This window comes from Eptatretus burgeri, chromosome 8 (assembly GCF_056783735.1).
Source record: "Eptatretus burgeri isolate ZD-2024b chromosome 8, Ebu_testis_v1, whole genome shotgun sequence".
Taxonomy (NCBI): domain Eukaryota; kingdom Metazoa; phylum Chordata; class Myxini; order Myxiniformes; family Myxinidae; genus Eptatretus; species Eptatretus burgeri.
In genome coordinates this window covers 107,621,348-107,642,117 of record NC_140968.1, presented here as the reverse complement: position 1 = coordinate 107,642,117, position 20,770 = coordinate 107,621,348, and the positions used below count along the sequence as shown (strand labels likewise).

The window sequence follows — 20,770 nt, the reverse complement described above, 5'->3', positions numbered from 1 at the left end:
TTTTCAACAACAGTTGTAATATGCAGAAAGGAGGAGTCCAAAGCTAGACTGTGTGAAGTGTAACACGGTCTGTGTGATTTGAGTAGGTTAGATCTCCATGTAACAGGCACCTGTCAGAGTAAGGATCATTTTATTACACGACGCTGCGAACGCCGTTTATGTAATTTATAGACAGGATAGTCAGGGTAAAAAAATAAAATAGTATGGATAAACAACTCTTGTTTGTTGGTGGGGACAGGTGAGGACTTCCCATCACAAAAAGGCACATGTGTCACACATCTCAAAAAGGCTATCACGATCTGTCTGGCCAGTGTGTGTCAGCCATGGTGGTGTAATGCACTGCAGGACCTGGAAGCAGGCAATGGATATATTTTTATTTGGGCCACCCCATAGATGGGATGGCCTGGCGGACTCCTCTGAGAAGGACGAGGATGGGCCGAGAGAACAGACACCACAGCTCCTGGCATGCAGAAGAAGTGTGAAGGAGACACGCCTTGCAGAAGAAGTGTGAAGGAGAAGGAGGAGGGTTACAAGGACTGGTTCAGAGTGCACTTCCTGAGTTGCTCATCATCGCTGGTGCTCCTCGTGGCTGGCTTATCTCATATTTGGCTTACTTCATCTTTGGCTTCCATCACGGCCTGCATCATCACCTTCCACCCTGTACATCGTGCCAAAGGAAAGCCCTTGCCTGCAATTTTAACGTTTGTATAAGCGTGATCTGTGGTGCCTAGTGTGAGTTAGGTTAATATTTATTTCCTATTCATCATTGTAAGGTAAGCTTGCATGTTCCCTTCTCTCTTTTCATGTCTGCTGATTCGCTTCGACTGTCCTGAATTGCTCGTCTCGTCCATCTTTTCCCTCATATCTGCAATAACAAATGTCAGTATGTGTCAATCAGTCAGTGTGTATGTCTCCTCCATAACTACAAAACCACGAAATCTTGTGGACCCAAACTTTGCATACATACAAAGGCAACTCCAAAGGAGTGCATTTGAATAAAAAAACTGGGTGTTTGGATCAATTTAAACACCCTTTTGAAGATTATAATTAATGGCTTGCCTCCATGAAAGGCTTATCCTTGGTCAGCCCAACTTCACGCCGCAGGGGTCTTAGCCACCATTTTGATTCGGCCCAATAAAAATGCCTTGCCTTGGAAACACAATGGACTCTGATGGACTAATTAAAGTATATAATCAAAATATAATTTCGGATTTGAGGATTGGATCTGGTGGACTAAATAAGTGTTAGGAAGGAAGGCTGTGGAAGGATTTATTTAAGGAAGGCTGTGGAAGGATTTATTTAAGGGAGGCTGTGTTCCCATCTTCTCCATATTTACACACAAACATGTGAAATTGCCAAAGCATTCAACTTTACTTTTTCCACTATTCAGCCAATTATATGAAGAAAACATTAACGAATATGCTCGAAGTGTAACTTCATTGAATGCAAAGAAAATCATTTTAAAGCAGGTGAAAGCTCCCATGGCACGAGCAGTGGGCATGACGACCGTGGCTCGGTTCTCTGTGGGAAAATCCCCGGAGTTTGGAAGGCAAAACAAATTGGAGGATTACGATGAGTAAAGCGAACTACGAGTTCAAGAGAGAATTGAAAAATGTGTTCAGTGACGACAAAGCAATGCATCTGCACTCCACGGCAGGATGGCCGAGAGGGACGCACACTCGCTCCAAGCTGTCTTGCCTGGGTTCGAATCTCAACCCATCAATATACTGTCATGTTTCACGGGCAGAGTGTTTACTCAATGTGCGTGCCGTCCCTCAGACGGATGTTAAACTGGGTGTCACATCTGCTGAAATTAGTTGGTGGATATTAAATATCCCTTTGCGGCATCCTTCGCGAAGAGTTGGGAAGCGATGCCCGGAATCCTGGCCAATTCAAAATTACTGCTCTAATCTACAGGGGCACTGCATCAGCAGCACTGCCACCCCATCAGTCAATCATGCGACTAGCAGTCTTGTGCTGCACAGGAAAAACAGAAGACGACGCCAACCAGACCCCTATGTCGAGTATTTTATTGTAATAATATATTATTTAATTTACTCAACTTGAAAGATTTCCACTCCATTGTGAAAATTTAAAAAGGAGTGATTTTAATCTGTTTACCTATAGAGTTGTTTCGAGAGTGCGTTGAGATTGTTTGACAACAAAACAGATTTCACATCTTTTTCACATGGTCAACGATATGTGAGCTGATGTAGAGTTGGAACACCAAAACAATTGGCATGCTCTGTTCCGTAAGGAAAAACATTCAATATTGTCTTCCCAAAATCATTCCACTAATATGTTAAATTTTCATGAGATTCCTGTTCAACATTTTGCAGCTTCATAAATATAATGTTTGTCTCGCAAGATGTGCTCAATTGTGTTCGTCAATAGATGTACGTTAGATCCTGGGTAACACCGGGCACCTTTGTGGGAAGAGAAGTGGTGAGAGGAGGGAGGAGAGGGGTGGGAGGGAGGGGCAGGGGTGGGAGGGAGGAGATGGCTGGGGGAAGGGGTGGGAGGAAGAAAGGGTGGGAGAAGGGGTGGGAGTTAGGGATCTGGTGTTGCATTGCCTGTTGCTCACGAATTCAGACAATCAAAATTTAAGTTGTGATGTTTAATGTTTGAGACCGACATCATAGACATTGTTCAGTCGTAAAGTAGCAAATAAATCAGGAATAATAAAACAGTGATTCGAGTTTCAGTTGCCTACTTAAAGTTAGTGCTGTGCACAAAGTAAAAACATCACCAAAAGCTCCCTTTGCATCATTGTAGAAATAAATTTGCATCTTAATAATTATTACTGCCAGGGGTTCAATCTGCTCATGAAAGTAATGTAGAAAACAACTGGAAGAGAAATTGGGAGACAAAATGAGTCATACAGGATATCATTGCAATGCCTGACAGGAAACCAATAATACCCTCATTATCTGAAGCTATTGCCTATCTTAGAGATTTGGAAAGTCAATGAGATATAGCTTTGACCTCTTTCACCACCTCAGAAGCTCCAAAACTCTATTTCACTTTGCACTGAGCCCCCGTCTTTCAAAAACCTTCCTGCTGTCATCAGGCTGTCTTATCCGATCTCTGTCGGTGGCCTTTTCTTTTCCTCTTGGCCTTGTTTTTGTGGTGGCTCTTCCATTTACACTGTATAACCTGCTTTGAGAGAGATTTTGTATGGTAAATGAGAGTAAAACAAATAAAACTAGAAGGGCGCTCTGTAGAGCGCATACCTCCACCCTGTAATGCCTGATCCACGAGAACATATCTGGCCCATTACATTTTGGAGATATCATCCGACATATCGTTTTTGAGGGCAATCTCTCAATGGTCAAGAATCACTTTAAAAATTTGAGTAGTCGGATCCGGATCCGGATCTTCACCAAAATCTAATCAGTTCGTCCTTGTCACACACGGAACCTGTCCACAAAATTCATCCGGATCCGTCCGCAACTTTTTGAGATATTCTGTACACAGACAGACAAACAAACAGACAGAAAGGGATGAAAAGATAACCTCCTTCACCTACGATGGCAGAGGTAAACATTACTCAACTATATCCCGAATGAACACGTACTTTGTGGATGCTCAGTTACAATACGAAGCAAACTAGACATAAAATAAAACAAAAGGTAGAAAACGAAGAGAAGAGATTTGTAATTTGAGGTTGTAATCTCATGTTCTCCATCAAGCTTTCTTTGTTGAAAAGCCTTTGAAACCGTAAATATTTATCCATTACTTGTCATGTTCCCCTTGAGCCAATATAACCTCAGTGAATCTCATTGAAATACACTGATGAATCGTCCTACATGCCTAACACCATGGTGGGGTTTATAGCTCAGTCGGGATTTGAAACCAGGCTAGATAGTTCAGCAAAAAATGAATATACCACAAGGCTATGCTGCAACCCCAGAATGCCGATACAATTGTAATACTTTATAAAACACCCACAATCCTTTTCTCCAATTTTTGAGCTTTTGAAAGTGCAAATTCGTCAAGATACAGCGATCACTGTGAGTAAAAGCATATCCTGCTTGTGCTTCTAAAATAATAGTTGGGTTTAAAACTCATGTGGTATCAAACAATAGATTGAGGACACACTCGAGGTATCATCGACTTGAGCTGCATACCAAGGTGTAATTTTAGTAACGACTGTAATTAAAATAATTTAAAGGTGTCTCACTGATTAGCAAACATGGGCAAATGAGAGAATTGAAATACGAAGAACTCTTCACTTTTTATGTCTTTGGATATGAAACTTAAACAGATCACGCAAGGCCACCCAAGACCAATGTACATACATGCGAGACGCAACCGCAGAGAGTCTCGAGCCCCGAGGGTCTCCAGAAGCAGGCCCGAGTGGCCGGTGGTGCGAAAAGCTAACTGGATATCAAGCGATGGTCCTGCTTGTCTGGCGTCGGCTCCCCACACCGGTGGTAACAGAAGGTGTGCGGCTTCACCCATGAACCATGCAGCATTCCACAAGTGCCCTGTGCAAGACAAAACAGGGGTGTTCATGTGATGCCATCTCGACTCACCAAATAACATGTACAATGTACAAATAGGCTGAACTCAAAGAAACAGAACGAGGACACTTTCAAAAATACATAAAGAGATTAGTTAATTGGAAACAATGTAAAACATTGCAGCTTTCATTTGACTTCTGATAAGCTCTATCTATTGCTTTGATGATATCGGGTTAACAGGAATAGGATGTCTGAATGGGAGTTATGCCGCTCTGCTGGGCCCTAAAATGCCCCTGCAGGATAATGTATGAATGGCAGATATGCCGCCCTGCCACGCCCTAAAATGGCCCTGCAGGATAATATCTGAATGGGAGTTATGTTGCCCTGCCACGTCCTAAAATGGCCCTGAGGATAATATCCGAATGGGGGTTATGTTGCCCTGCCACACCCTAAAATGGCCCTGTAGGATAATATCCGAATGGGGGTTATGTTGCTCTGCCACGCCCTAAAATGGCCCTGCAGGATAATATTGGAATGGGAGTTATGCCACCCTGCCAAGCCCTGTAGAAAAATATCGGAATGGGAGTTATGCCACTCTGCCAGGCCCTAAAATGGCTCTGTAGGATAATATCGGAATGGGAGTTATGTCGCCCTGCCAGGCCCTAAAATGGCTCTGTAGGATAATATCGGAATGGGAGTTATGCCACCCTGCCAGGCCCTGAAGAGTAATATCTGAATGGGAGTTATGTCACCCTGCCATGCCTTAAAATGGCCCTGTAGGATAATATTTGAATGGGAGTTATGTTGCCCTGTCACGCCCTAAAATGCCCCTGCAGGATAATATCGGAATGGGAGTTATGTCGCCCTGCCAGGCCCTAAAATGGCCCTGTCGGATAATATCTGAATGGGAGTTATCATCTCAATGTTTTCTTACCCAGGTGAATATATACAACATGATGCAATAGTCTCTCACAGCCCTTCTCTAATCATCCACAGCTTGGTCTTTGGTAGACTCAATTCACACCGATATGGACGTCGCTCTCAGAAGCACCTCCACCTGTTCTATGTCAATCCTTGAGGTCGTGACTCGACATGCGTCATTAGTGAAAAGCATCTCTGTGACAGTTATCTGGCCTGGTGATCTTGTTCTGGACCCGACCTGCTTTCTAAAGCACTGGGAGGCCATCAGCAGGTCTGAGATTTTGTTCAGTTTCATTTCTTTGGAGGGGTGCTACTTATCTATGCTTGAATATGTTTCAGAAACATGTTTTCTCATCAATATGAAAAGTTTGCATCGTCAGCTGTGTCCACCACTAAGTCGTCAGTGTTGATGTTCAGTACTATTTTCCTATGGTGTAGCCGCTCGCAGGTGCAGCGAGTTGGTCGCGCACGGTGTAGTAGTCTTGACACTCAGCCAATCATCAGCCTGTATTGTGACAAGTGCTATATTTAATCAGCAATGGCTATCTTAATGAAGGGCGTGTTTCACAACAATATCTACAGAAAAAGTGCCAAAGAAAATCATCCCAACTGTTGTGCACATATCATCTGTTAAACAAGATATTCATACCTTCACACAGATTTGGTGGGATAAGTACCGTGAATATTTGTCTCAATGGTCAAATGGATAGAGTTGGACGGCAAATGCTGTGAGATAACCAAGTGTCATTAAAGGAGTCATGCGGCGTTGACTTTACGAATAAACACAGTGGTGCCGGCTATCACGAAACCTGTCATCAGCAATTCACCGATTAAGAAACGTTGCAATGGAGCAAAGTAACATGCTTCAGAACTGTCAGCTGTGTCCGCCACCCTCAAACATCAATCCTGATCTCCCAAGAAGAAATCCTGTGGATGGTGTTTCATCCCTCCATGCTCCCCATCATGAATCCATTTGCCCCTCACCTAGCTGTTCTCTCACCAAGGAAATATACTATGATTATTCATTATTATGCTATGATTTTCAGGTACATCCTATTACAATAAACAAGAGCGAGAGCTGCTTCACAATAAATGTCCCCTACCGGTGTGATATTCTTTGGTCTAAAAAGGGTATAACTCTGTGAAAAACTGGTGAAACATCCTGAAACTCGAACTTCTTCTGTGACTTATCATAATAAATCCAGGTTCCAAATTTCAATTGAATATGTTGAAGGTGTCGGGAAAAAAAGTCTGAAAAACCACACGTAGGACGGACGAACAGACGGAGATCAAACCTATAGCCCCCTCCAGTGAAACAGTAAGGGGACTAATAAGGCAATTGTATGCATGTTTGTATGTATGTATATCTGAAAATCAAAGAAAAAAAACAGGGCTGGCCCGATCTCCATCAAATTTTGCAAACGTGTTGGTAGTCCTTAGGGGTCAGGTCATAGACACAAGGAACAAGACCCCCCTTGTCTCCCCCCCCCATCTTCCCCTTCCCTCACAGGGAGGGAGACTACACGCCAATGCTCACAAAGGAAATTGATGTTTCTTGTTGTTAAAAGCTGCCAGCAGACAAAATGGATGATAGCATCTTGCTATACTTATTGGCTAGTGACTGCATTGCATCCGAAGTGACGCCGGACAGAACCATTCCAAAAACGATACAAAACCAAACCATTCCCAAAATCAACTGAAACAACTATTAAAACAATTAAAAAAAAAAACAAAGATGAATTAAATCCATACCAAATAACAAAAAAAAGAAACTTCTCCGAAATGGCTGAACAGATCGAGGTGAAACTTTACAGGTGTGATCGCCTATCCAGCAGAAACAAAAAGTTCTCCACCTATAATGTCATAGGTCACATGGTTTGGCAGCAATGTTTTTTTGAAGAATAAACCATTAAAAGTTTTCTTAGCCAGAACGGCTTGACAGATCGAGGGGAAACTTCACCCACATGTTCCCCAAGCCTTGGGGATACCAGGTTGTTCACGAATAATTGATAGGTCACATGGTCTGGCAGCAATATTGGATTGAACGAAAACCTGAAAAAAAAAATTTCTCTTGAACTGCTTCATCAATCGACATGAAACATCAAATTGTGATGTGAAGTCATGTGGAAGATACTGTTACGGCTGTGGAAATTCGCATTACACCATAAAAGGCCCGTAGGTGAGATATCTTGAAGTACATGTGTAGTTCGCCCAAACCCGTTGTATAGAGGGAATTTATGTGATCCATTCGGGCTGCGATCCTTTGAGTTAGGCGTTTTTCTTTTTCTATCTTTTATTTCAAACACACAACATTTCAACAACCACGCCATCCCCATCACAGCCCCAACCACACTGCAACCACGCCACCTCCACCATCTACGCTACCACATCTTCGCCACTTGCCATTCAACAGGCTCCGTGCGGTTACGATCTCCGCGGAGGAACAAACAAAAACCAACAAGGATGCTCGGTGGGCTTTTCCCGCCTGTTTTTTTCCGTCTGACTTCCCCGCGCTTTGGAGTGGAGGAAGAGCGATGCAGGTCAAAGGTCAGAGGTCATGTAAAGGTGGGGCCTCTCTTTGGGGAATAATTCTCTGGCTCAGAGCCAAAAACTGACTTCCTCGGCCCCCGGACGGAGCGGGGTGGAGGGAAAGCGTGAGGGAACGCCCTTTTTCGGGAACCCTCTCGAAGGAAGGTGGAGCTGAGAACGGGGCGGGGCGAAGGGCGGATCCCCGGGCGATAAAAGACGGACACGGGCGAGTGCAACGAGCGCTTTTTCTTCCTCTTCGTCTTGGCTGGCGGTTCGGTTGGTTTTTTGTGGAGAGTTGATCTTCAGGAAGAGGTCCTGTGCCCGCGCCTTGGCGAGCGGCCCTGTCACGAAGGCACGGACGGGAGACACGGCGGCGCCCGTTGCGAGGTGGACCTGTGCATCCGGACGGGGAGTGCCGGAGAGGGTTCGCCGGCCGCGAGAGAGGTTGGGGCCGGGCACGACCACGCTGACGGTCGTGGGAGAGGGATTCACCAGCCAAAGGGAAGTCGCGACTTCTTTCTGTCTTTTTTTGGGGGTTTTTGTATGGATCTTGTGGCGCCGTGTCTCGTAAAGTAGAACTGTTTAAGTGTTGCCGTGTGTACGCGTATTCGGTTGTAGCTCTGCATCGTTTCTTTTGTTTTAATTGCTTTATGTGCATTTTGATTGTGTATTGCTGTAAATACGTGCCTTACGTGCTTGTCTGTGTGCGCGTGTGAATAAAGTGCTTGCTTGTTGAACTGTGCCCGTTTCGCTTTGTCTTTTCTCTTTTGACCCTCCATCTTGCATCAAGGAAAGGGGTTCGTAGTGGGTGCAACATCCCAGTAATTAATCGTAACCGTCAAGGCCAACGATAACACCGCTCGGTTATCACTGTAGCATGGAACGGACCGCTTAAGCGGTTCGTGTCCGGAGTCGGCCTGTGGCGTGGTACGATCGCCCGTTCGACCATCCGCGCAGGTACTTAGGTAGATCGAATTTGGCGAGCAACCCTATCCTGCGCGGGTGGGCAATTGGCACGATCGTGGTGAGGTTAAACCTCCACCCGTGACTAGCTCCCGGCGTTGTTACGAGAGGGTCACGACAGAATTGTCCGTCCGGTGGGCGACGTGCCGCGTTTCGAGTGACGCGGCCGTCCGCACGCCGGCGGGCGCGAATTCGCAACAATACGTTTTAAATTTCAACCTGATCGGACACATGGTATGGCAGCCAGAATCTATATTAATATTTCGGCATGCCCCTTTCTCTGTTCCACCATCAGATTTTTGTTGCTGCATGAAATGAAACAAGATTTGGCACATATACTAATGATATTATTGTCTTCCTTAAGAGGCCCCTCAAAATTCGTTTTGATGCATTTTCACAAACTCCAACGGATTCCATTCAAATTCGGTACGATTATGGCTTTTGGTCCAACTTAGGTCATTGGCTATAAATTTTTTCCATAACACTTCCGATATTCGAAAAAAAAATCGATAAATCGATATCCCTTATGGGATTTTCCATTCAAATCCACTCAAGTTTAAGGCCTACGGGGGACGCAAATTTCCACTTTGCCCCGGGCGCTGTATACCTCCGCTACGACAAGCTGTTAGGGTTAGGGTTTGGGTTAGTTTTAGGGTTAGGGTAAGCTACCCTAACCCTAACAGCTAATATATATATATATATATATATATATATATATATATATATATATATATATATACATATATATATATATATATATATATATATATATATATATATATATATATGCAGGGTGTCCCAATAAAATGTACTCACATTTTGGCTCCTCATAACTCATTGAATTTTTTATTTATTTTCAGATCAAATTGACCATAATAATGGCAGAAGTACGACAAGGTTTTGAAGTAAAAAAAAATTATCATAAAGTGCAAAGACAATTAAGGAGACATTTCACAAAGATCCACCAACGCGACGCACCATTGCTCGCATCCGAGATAAGTTTGAAAAAGATGGAACTGTGCATGACGTCAATAAGGAGCGTTCAGGAAGACCACGGTCATCAACCACCCCCGCAAAGGAAAATCAATTGCTGGAAACCCTCCACCGATCCCCACGGAAATCTGTATGACAAATGGCTCGTGAGACAGGAATCCCAAAATCAAGCGCACATCGCATTTTGAAGTGAATTAATTGGAAAAGTTACATTCCAAAATTAATCCACGCTCTAAATGAAGACGATCCTGACCGGAGAGCTGAATTTTGTGAGTGGTACCTGGGCAAATGCGAAGAAAATGCAGCATTTCCATCCAAAATTGTTTGGAGCGATGAGGTCAGCTTCAAGTTAAATGGCTCAATTAACTGACACAATTGCACCTACTAGGCTCCTGAAAATCTGCATGTTACTGTGGAACACCATTTAAACTTACCAGGGGTTACTGTGTGGTGTGGGATATCAGCATTGGGCATCCCAGGGCCATTCTTTTTTGATCAAACTGTCACTGGGGATGTTTACTTAAACTTGCTGCAGGAATCCGTCGGTCCACGTGTCGAAGAGATATTTGGTGATGAAGAGATTTACTTTCAAGCAAGATGGAGCACCTCCCCACGACCACCGTGATGTAAGGGCCTATCTCGAAGCAACTTTTCCGAACAGATGGATTGGGCGAAGAGGTAGTGTTGAATTCCCATGCGCGTTCCCCAGATCTCACTCCAATGGACTTCTTTTTATGGGGATATCTCAAAGATAAGGTTTACGGCTCAAAACCAGCAACAGTCGATGAGCTGAAAGAGGAAATTGAAAGACAATGTCTTGCAGTTCCAAATGAAATGATTCGTAACGCTGTTGAATCCATTGGTCCGCGTTATCGGCTGTGTTTGGAACGTGATGGTCGTCATTTTGAACATTTGTAAACATGCATTTATACATTTAACCATTAATCTTGTTTCTAAGTCAATAAACAACGAATTTATTATCATTTAAAGAGTGAGTACATTTTTTTGGGGCACCCTGTAGATATATATATATATATATATATATATATATATATATATATATATATATATATATATACATATATATATATATATATATATATATATATATATATATATATATATATATACACATATATACACATATATACATACATATACATATATATATATATATATATATATATACATATATACATATATATACATACATACATATATACATACATATACATACATATACATATATACATATACATACATATATATATATATATATATATATATATATATATATATATATATATATATATATATATATATATATATATATATATATATATATATATATATATATATATATATATATATATAGCATCATTTGCAAAAAAATATTCTGTCTCTTGTGTCTATTGATTTTTAAGTGTACATTTTTTGCATAACCTTCATCAAATTAAGTTATAAATGGGCTAATCTCAGTTTTTGCATACTTTGCAGTAAGCATGGCGACTGAAGATCGAAAGGAGTTCCATAAATACTGTTGCGATCCGTTTAAATGCCATAAAACGAAACAACGAAAAGATCTTCACAATGTGTCAAATTACATGTTGATGAAATTTTCTTCAAAGGCGAAAAAAGATGATAGACTTTATACTTCGTGCACAAAATAACTTTCTCAGTTATCACCAGAGCGTATTGAAGAATCATCTTCGACCAGTTCGAAGTTATCATCAGAAGGTACCATTGAAGGCATTGCAGAATCTATTTCGACAGATGAGGACGAGGAGCTTTTTGAGCGAGAAGCAGAAGTTGACCGATTAAAACCAGTCGTTATCGATGATAGGCGAAAGCCCATTCGACAAACGAAAGGCGGAAAGGAATCCAGGGTACGTTCTGGAAAAGCGAAGTAAACTGGAAGATTCTGTGCGAAATAAATTAGAACTAGTTGCTGGACCAAGCACTGCGGAGAAAACACAAAATACAGCGTCAAAATGTGATGAAAACTGCATGCCATAGGTGATCAAAAGCCTGAAAGAAGAATACGTTGTTTCGAGCCGTTCAGAGCAAATACGTATACTGACAATATTTGCTTGGAATATGAGCATCAGAGGGATGATGAGTGAATTCAGTTACTCCAAAAGAATGGCTGTGCATGCCAAAAATTTAGAGATAGAAAATGGTATGCTATCGTCTCCAAATCCCAAACAGGGTAAAATATTGCCTGACGAAGTGAAATCCGCCGTAACCGAATTTTACCGAAGTGATGAAGTCAGTCGAATAATGCCGGGAAAAAAAGGACTGTGTGGTGGTCAGGAATGAACATGGAAAAGATAAAATTCAAAAGCGCCTGGTACTAAACAATCTCAAGGAACCGTTTCAGAAATTCAAAGAGAAGAACCCTGGTTTGAAAGTTGGATTCGCGAAGTTCACCATGCTCCGCCCATCGGAGTCTGTCCTGGCCGGTTCAGGCGGTACACACAGTGTATGTGTATGTACGATACATCAAAATGTGAAACTCATGATGTTTGGTTCCAAAATGCCACAGATAGCCGAACTTCCTTGCTATCATCATGTGATGGCATGCATAGTTTGTAACCCAGCACAACCGGCATGGTATTTCAGAACTTGTGAAAGTTGCCCATCAATTGAAGACTTCAAAACCGAGTTGCTGAGTGCTTATGAACTGGAGGATATTGATGAAATTCAGTTTAACCGGTGGACATCCACCGACAGATCTGAACTGAGCTCCATGGTCCTGCTTTTGGAAGAATTCATGAATCAATTCTGTGAACGCGCGGTGAAATTAGTGATACACGACTTCATTGCCAAGGCCCAATGTCAGTTTCTGAAAAATAAGAAAGATGAAATCGGTGAAGGAGAATTTGTCATTATTGGAGACTTCTCAGAGAACTATTGATTTGTCGTACAGGATGCGGCCCAAGGATTCCATTGGAACTGCTCGCAAGCAAACAATTCACCCCTGGGTTTATAATTACAAATCGGACGATGGCAAATTAAACCACGATTCGTTCACGATTATATCAGAATGCAATACTCACGACGTTGTCTCAGTCCACCTCTTCCAAAGAATGCTCATTGAACACTTGAAATCTAGCTTTGGAAATGTAAAGAAACTTTACTATTTCTCAGCCGGTTGCGCTGGCCAATATAAGAATTGAAAAGCCTTCATAAACCTGTGTGGTCACAAATCAGAGTATGGTATTGATGAAGAATGGCATTTCTTTGCCACTTAAGTCATGGCAAGGGCCCTTCACATGGCATGGAAGGTACAGCCAAACGAGAAGCAACACGTGAGAGCCTGCGTAGACCTTACGACAGTCAAATTATTTCTCCAAAAGATCTTTTCGCCTTTGCTGAAAATGGTTTGAATGAAATGAAGTTCGGTTATGGGATTCCAAGAGGCGTATGACGAGGAAGAACGAAATCTGGAAGAAAGGAAAGTACGTGAATTATGCCTTGGCGAGGAACACCGTATAGAGTCAGCTATTTCAAAAGTTACACCAACTTTTAACGGGAAACTCTCAGGTTATGTCACAGTGCACTATGATGGAAAATGGTGGCTTGCCTGCATCATGGAAGCCTTTCAGGACACTCATGAAGTGAAAGTGAATTTTCTTCATCCAAATGGGCCCGCATGTAGTTTATTTTTTCCTGACATTGAAGATCACTGCATTTTTGATATTTCTGATATACTTCTTTCTGTAGAACCAAAAACTGCTCCAGGTGGAACCTACACAATCAGTAAAAAAGATACACAGCTGTCAAATAAAACATTAGTTGGCAAAAAATCTTGACTACCAGCCAAAGCCCCGTCACAGACGGATTCCGTTCATTCAACCACCCTCACCAGCTCACCCACACTCGAGGGACATGGACTGGACAGGGCGTGCTTGCCCCCGCCTACTCATCCCCCGCCCCTGTCCCATTCCCCCCCCACCTTCAATTTGCTTACCCCCGCCCAAAAATTTAATTACCCCGGCCCCGCCTCTTCACTCCCCGACCCCCGCTCTTGATTCCCCTCCCCACTTGCCCCCGGGCCGCCGCCCCTGTCCACCCCCTCAACTCAACCCCGCCTAATTCACCCCAGCCCCCACCCCATTTCCCGCTTTCAATTTGCTTACCCCCGCCCAAAAATTTGCTTAGCTTGCCCCCCGCCTCTTCATCCCCCGCCCCCGCCTCTTCACTCCTCGCCCCCATCTCAACGAAAAGTGTTTATTCTGCTTCAGAGTTGAAGGTTGACTGTTGCCACCATGTGCGATGCACTCTTACAGGTATGAAGTCTCTTTCAGTCCAGGTCACAGGACCGAGAAAAACGTGACGCGACTGCGAGGAGGAGCACAAAATTGGTCCTTCAGTATTAATATATCGATAATTTGCTCGGAAAAACTCTTACTCATACTAGTATTGCTTCCAGTTCCTGCATGTGCATGTGGAAAATTTATGTACAATATACTGACATAGTGTATTGGAAATCTTCTGTTCAAATATTATGCTATGTATTGTGGCTTATTGTGTGTCCAGCACCCGAGTCCCCGAACAATAAAACCATCATCACACTTGAACCCATTCAGATCCCATTTTCATTTATGCTGAGGTGTTGGAGTATATGATGTGGTATTCTCACACAAAAAAAAAAATCGGGACCATCGGTTTGGCTGGGGAGCGGGGGCCCAAGGTCAAAAGGTGCCCCAAACTCTAACGTTTTGAATTAGTTTACTTTACGCAATTCGAAAGATCTCGCTTTTACGAGCATTTTGATACCAAGATCAGCCAAATCGGACCACTACAACCTGTGATATGGCCTCTGGAAGATTGTGGGGCAGCCAGGGGCGCCCAAATTTGGGGGGCCCCTAAAATGGGCCCCGATGGGCCCACAGGTCTAAAAGTTGGTATTTTGAGTTTTTTCACCCAAGTGAATAAATGACCAACATATGGGGAGAAAATGAGGTATTAGTGTTGGGAGGGTGTGTACACTTGACATGGAATGCCCCAAGTAACGACCAACAACATACAAACTTCTGATGGGAATCGTCACAGAAATGATGCAGAGATGCCAACTTTTGGAAATCAGAATTAGGGAGGATTTGCAACCGACACCAAATAATGTGCGCCAAGCGCACATCTCGAGCGCGGAGTGCTCGACCCTTGCGGCGGGGTCCAGGGCCCGCCTTAGGGCCCTGGAAGCTCTGGGGTTCTAGACGCTCTCTAGTGCCCTCTGAGCCCTATTTTGGGGCATTTAACATGTTAAGAATTCCCACTTTTTGAACAAAAAAAGGGGAAAATTGTGCACTTTTTAATGTTACATGTATGTTAATATTAGTAAGTTAGGGGACAATCAAAGATTAACAAAAAGCACAAAAGAAGCAATATTTTTCTTACCTTACTGGCTGGTACTACTGCTGCTTGCTTTTTCCATGGCAGCTTTGCTGAGTGACAGCTGTGTGGCTCTTTTAGCCCTTCTGATTATGTCTTTGCTGTATTCTCTCTGGTAGCAAGGGGTGCTATGAGCTAGTTTTTCAATTAAGAGAGCTTCCAGGGTTTTGACACTCAAATTGGGACGAAATTCAGTATGATTCTTCCGTACAAGACTGAGTGCCCGCTCACATGATGCGTTCGAATGAGGAATGACCAAGATTCCCTTCATCACTTTGCTCAAATTAGGATACTTCTTGGCACCAGTGCAGGGATCTGTGAGCTGTGAAATCCGATGCCACTGCTCATCCACTCTCACTGTCTCAGTAGCAATTGTAGCTATGGAGGCGTCTGCCTGGTAGTGAGCGAATTCACTCTCAAGACTGTCTATGTCACTATCACCGCCACTGAACAGACAGGGGAATTTCTTGATGAAAAACTCCACACAGTCAAATCCCACTTCTTGGTGTAGCTTAACATCCAGCACCTGAGCATGAAAGTTATGTTCCACAATAAATCCACTAAAGAGAAGTTCCGCTCGGGTAACATCCTCTTCCTCGCTTGTCCCTTGTTTGGTGAAATAATTCAGAAGTGTACCGATACTCGTGCTCGAAGATCTCTCCTTTGCAATGTCTGTGTGCCGTTTGCTTCCAACGTGCTTCCGAATATCATCGCGACCTCCGTGCTCAACTGAAATATCAACGCTGCATACTGTACAATACGCATGATGAATTCCTCTTTCAGACTTTCGAATACACGGGTATTGGAGACTGTATTCGGTCTTGTACTTCTGAGACCATTTCTTGGTCTTCGTAAGCTTCTTTGCTGCCATTTCGTAATCAACATCGAGGGCTTGAAGCATCGGTAACTTCGAAGTCGATGTTCCACAGCTGCAGCGCGACTCGTAGATCTCTAGCGGCTGTTAAACACCGCACGGTGGTCGCGACCGCCGGGCTGGTACGGGGCCCAGCTGCATGCAGTGAGCGTATCGCATGCATATACACTGTGCATACATACCGCATGCACTGTATTGCACACATACCGCATGCACTAAATCTCAGTGCATGATCGCATAAGCGAGATCCAGACCCAATGTTTCGCTGCTCCTCATTTGAATTTGCAATTTTTTACGTACAATTTGGTAGCAGCAAACGTTATGGAGTTACCACATGCTATACGTAGCAGACGATGCTTTTCATTCAATTCTCATACTAGTACATTCTGATTAGTGAACAGTGCAAAAATATCAAAATTTCGGGAGGATAAGGATAGTGATCGTAAGGGCGGGAGTTTGGGTGAATTTTCGGAAGCCTCCCGATGAAATCGGGAGGGTTGGCATTGCTGTATTGATGTACCACTACATAATACAACAAGGAGGTTGAGAGGCACAACAAAAGGGATGTAAACAAGGATGCTACGGAATAATAGACCACCTGTTACTAAAGGCCCGGTCACACCTTGACGTTTTAGCCAGCGATGGCAACGTATTAAAATGTATGTAAAACGCTGGCTTACGTTGAACTTTTGATGTTTTTTTTAAAGATTCGGACGTATTCATAGCGACTTGGTCTTATGTATAACGCATTGGTAACGGACACAGAACATTTCGTTGTGTTATAGATAACTTATACCAACGAATGCTGAACCTGTTGTCGGCCTACACAACCGATGCCCAACGATAGTCTAACTTAGGCATAGCGCGTTGCACGCATCGCCGACGATGTCGTGACGTAGCCTATTAAAAGGCTGACGCACAACGATTCGAATCATAATTGCCGTAGAAATGGAAGTGACAACATCGCGGTCACACCTTGGCGATCTTGCCAGCGTATGCCGACCTAAGAAAAATGTGTCTAAAACGTTGGGGCACGTCAAATACGGTATGAGTAAGTTTGGTATACGTGAGTAGAACGCTAAAGTACGCTATCATACGTCGTAGTAAGTAGAGTACGTCAAGAAATTTTAAACATGTTCAAAATTTTTGGACGTACTCGGCGTATGACACACGTTCCGCATGCGATGGGGATAAGTTTTACACACGATATGTGGACGCTTACACACGTCCACAAAGGCTACTTATAAGCTACTCATAAGTCGAAACACGTCGCGGTAATGTCTTTTTTACGCGAAACTTATTTCTAACTTATGTTTGACGTGCTTTGAACCAATTCTTGACGTAGTCCCAACACACATCGACGTATGTAGACGTATTCCAATGACGTCTTCCGGTCGACAAAAAAAATAAATGAACGTGTTTCTAGCTTACAACTGCCATATAAAGATGTGTTCCCAGCGGTTTTGGGAATTGGTATATAAAAATGCTGCTCATAAAAGGGGAACCCAACAGTGTTTTTGAGTCCTTTTTGAGTCGATGTCCATGTCAGCAGTAACAGTATCAGTATCAGTATCAGTATTAGTAGTAGTAGTAGTTTGTTCATGTTGGTAGTAGTAGGTGAGTGTGAGGGGGAGGGTGTGGGTTATGATGGATCGTCCTTGCGTCCGCGTGTCCACGGGTAGGAGACATCTTTTCACCATTGTTCGAAGTTCTTCGCGGCTAATTTTTTATGGGGCTTTTTCAACAATGAGCTATGGCTTGTTTTTACGATTTCGGTCTATTCATAACGGGTTGGACAAATGCACAATGAACTAATAATGTGCAGAGAGCGCTTTGATTACTTATAGATACGATATAACAACGAATAATTATCGTGAAGCCGGCGTTCACAAACTATGCCCAACGATAGCCTAACTTATCCATATCGTGCGGCAGTTTATCTTTGCCGGTGACGTGGGGTTTGCTATCCATCGGCTGCCACTCAACAATTTAAATGGCTGCATCTCCACTATTGAAAGTAGACGCTTGCGCTCAACAATTGGATTTTTTTTTACACTCAACGACTTTTAAATGGTACCACTCAGCTATTTTCATTGTTTGCAATGAACAATTTAAATTGCTTTCACTCGCCTTTGTTTTTTGACGCTGGCGCTCGGAAATTTTAATCGTTTGTATTGAACGTGCTAAATCGCTCAAACCCCACTATTGAAAGTAGATGCTTGCGCTCAACAATTCGATTTTTTTTACACTCAACGACTTTTAAACGGTACCACTCAACTATTTTCATTGTTTACAATGAACGATTTAAATTGCTGTCACTCGCCTTTGTTTTTTGACGCTGGGGTTTTGAAATTTGAAGCGTTTCTTCTGAACGTGTTAAAACGCTCAAACTCGACTATTTTAAATAGACGCTGCCGATGGACAATTGGAATCATAGCCAAGCTAGACATCGAAGTGTGAACATCCTCGTCATGCCGAAGAAAAGTTTGAAGAATGCTGCAAATAAGTGTCCTGGCCGTGGCCGTGGACGCTGACGCAAGGACGATCCATTATACCGACGTCTTTCAGCCTATGAGTAACTTAAAAGTGACGTCTGTCGATGTGTGGCAACGATCGCGTAACGTGCCAACAACACGTTAATCATAGGTTAGAAATAAGTTTCGGGTACGCTAAACATTACCTCGGCGTGTCTCAACTTATGATTAACTTACAAGTAGCATGTGTTGACGTCTGTCAACGATCGCAGACCATGCATACAACTTGTGGCCAGCGTAGCGGAATGTGTGGGTCATACGCCGGCATACGTCGTGAAATTTCAAGCATGAAAAAATTTGAGGACAACCAAAAAGTACAACGTTTAAAGCCAGCGTACAACGACGTATGGCAGTGTTTTTCAGCGTGCTCTCAATGTTATCAAAACTTACCCATAACGTATTCAACGTGTGCCAGCGTTTTAGAAAAAAAATTCAAAAATCAGCATACGTTGGCTAAAACGTCAAGGTGTGACCGGGCCTTAAACAAGGCTGCACTCAAAAACTGCAAAACAAGAAAAACCAAACTGTCCACAGCTTGGATAGACCACACGCACGCGCGCGCGCGCGCGCGCACGCACGCACGCACGCACGCACGCACGCACGCACGCACGCACGCACGCACGCACGCACGCACGCACGCACACACACACACACACGAAGCTTTTGATAGTGTCCCACATTCATGGATGATAAAATGCATGCAATTGTTTAACATGATCCCCCAAATAATCAAACCGATTGAGAAAGCAATGGAGCGTTGGAACATCACAATGATAATGCAGCATTCAGAATGAAAAATCAAAATACTAGGGGTGAAGATATGGTGATGGCCTCTCATCCCACCAATTTTGCCTGTGCTTAGATCCACTGAGCAAGGACACGGACACACCCTAACATCAAATAAGAGAATGTCCAAAGAGATAAGAAAGGTAACACATTTCCTGTACATGGGTGATTTAAAACTTTGCACCAACCGACAAAAAATTGGCTCAAATTAGTGAAGCAGTACTCTGACGACAGTCAAATGGAATTTGGTCCGCATAAGTGTGCAAAGTGCACATTCATAAAAGGTAAATCAATGAAAATGGATGACATAAAAATCGACCTCGATGCAATAATACAGGAACTTGACAATGAAGCATCAATCAAATACCTCGGAGTGGAAGAGGGCCAACAAATATGTCACAAACAAATGCACAAAACAATTGTCAAATGAAACCTGCAAAGAATGAGTCTGATCTTGAAAACATACCTTTCTCCAAAGAACAAAATCAAAGCCATCAAGCAACTCACGATACCAGTGTTCCAGTACATCTACAGAATAGTAAACTGGCCCCAAGCGGAAATGAATAAATTAGATATCAAAACAAGAAAACTCACCAACAAAATGTTCTATAAAAATCAATCCACCATGACAATGTACCTGCCGAGATGAGGAAGAGGTAGTGGCCTGATGGAGCTCAACCAAGTGCAAAGAATGACAACAGTAGGATTTGCTGAATACATGAAAAGTTCAACAGATTAGAGAATCCAATTTGTATACAAACACAAACAAAACAAACCAGAAAAGGTGTCCCAAACCTGGACACAAGCATGAAGACAGCAAACCAGAGACCTTGCAAACCAGAGACAGCAATGAATGAAACCGAAAAACCGAAACACCTTATCGATTGCAAAAAAAATACAAAACAAAAATATAAAGGGAAATATCAACAAATGTATACCGCCAACTGAGAGAACGATAAAATAGCAGGAAGATGTTTGAAAAAAAAACAAAAAAAAACGAGTTGGGCAGACTGGGCATATGCAAAGAAAGATCATTGGAATGGCGAAGAAGAGTGGGTGTGTCAATTCAACTGGGATGGAGAACGAATCATAATAAATGCCCATGATTAGGGACACTAAAATGAGTGATTTTAAGAAAATAGCAGGACTGAGTCAATCAGGCAAGTGTCGGTACTGTAAGGTTGAAACAAAGCATGAGCCACCTCCTATCGGGATGCAAAAAACTCAAGTCAGAACAGCTGCACACACAAAGGTACAATAGGGTTTGTGGAGTAATCCGCAGCACATCTGCAAAAGTCTCAATATCCCAG

At 43.0% G+C, this 20,770-nt stretch overlaps 1 protein-coding gene across 1 annotated transcript in view; it reads right to left on the bottom strand.

Annotated features, from left to right (window-relative positions):
• Nucleotides 1–20,770, bottom strand: part of LOC147022502 (contactin-associated protein-like 5) — a 774,700-nt gene that overhangs the window by 256,494 nt on the left and 497,436 nt on the right. The window contains exon 16 of the mRNA XM_085893466.1: nucleotides 4,302–4,490. Coding sequence (XP_085749592.1) covers nucleotides 4,302–4,490 — 189 coding nt within the window. The remainder of the gene's footprint in view (nucleotides 1–4,301; nucleotides 4,491–20,770) is intronic.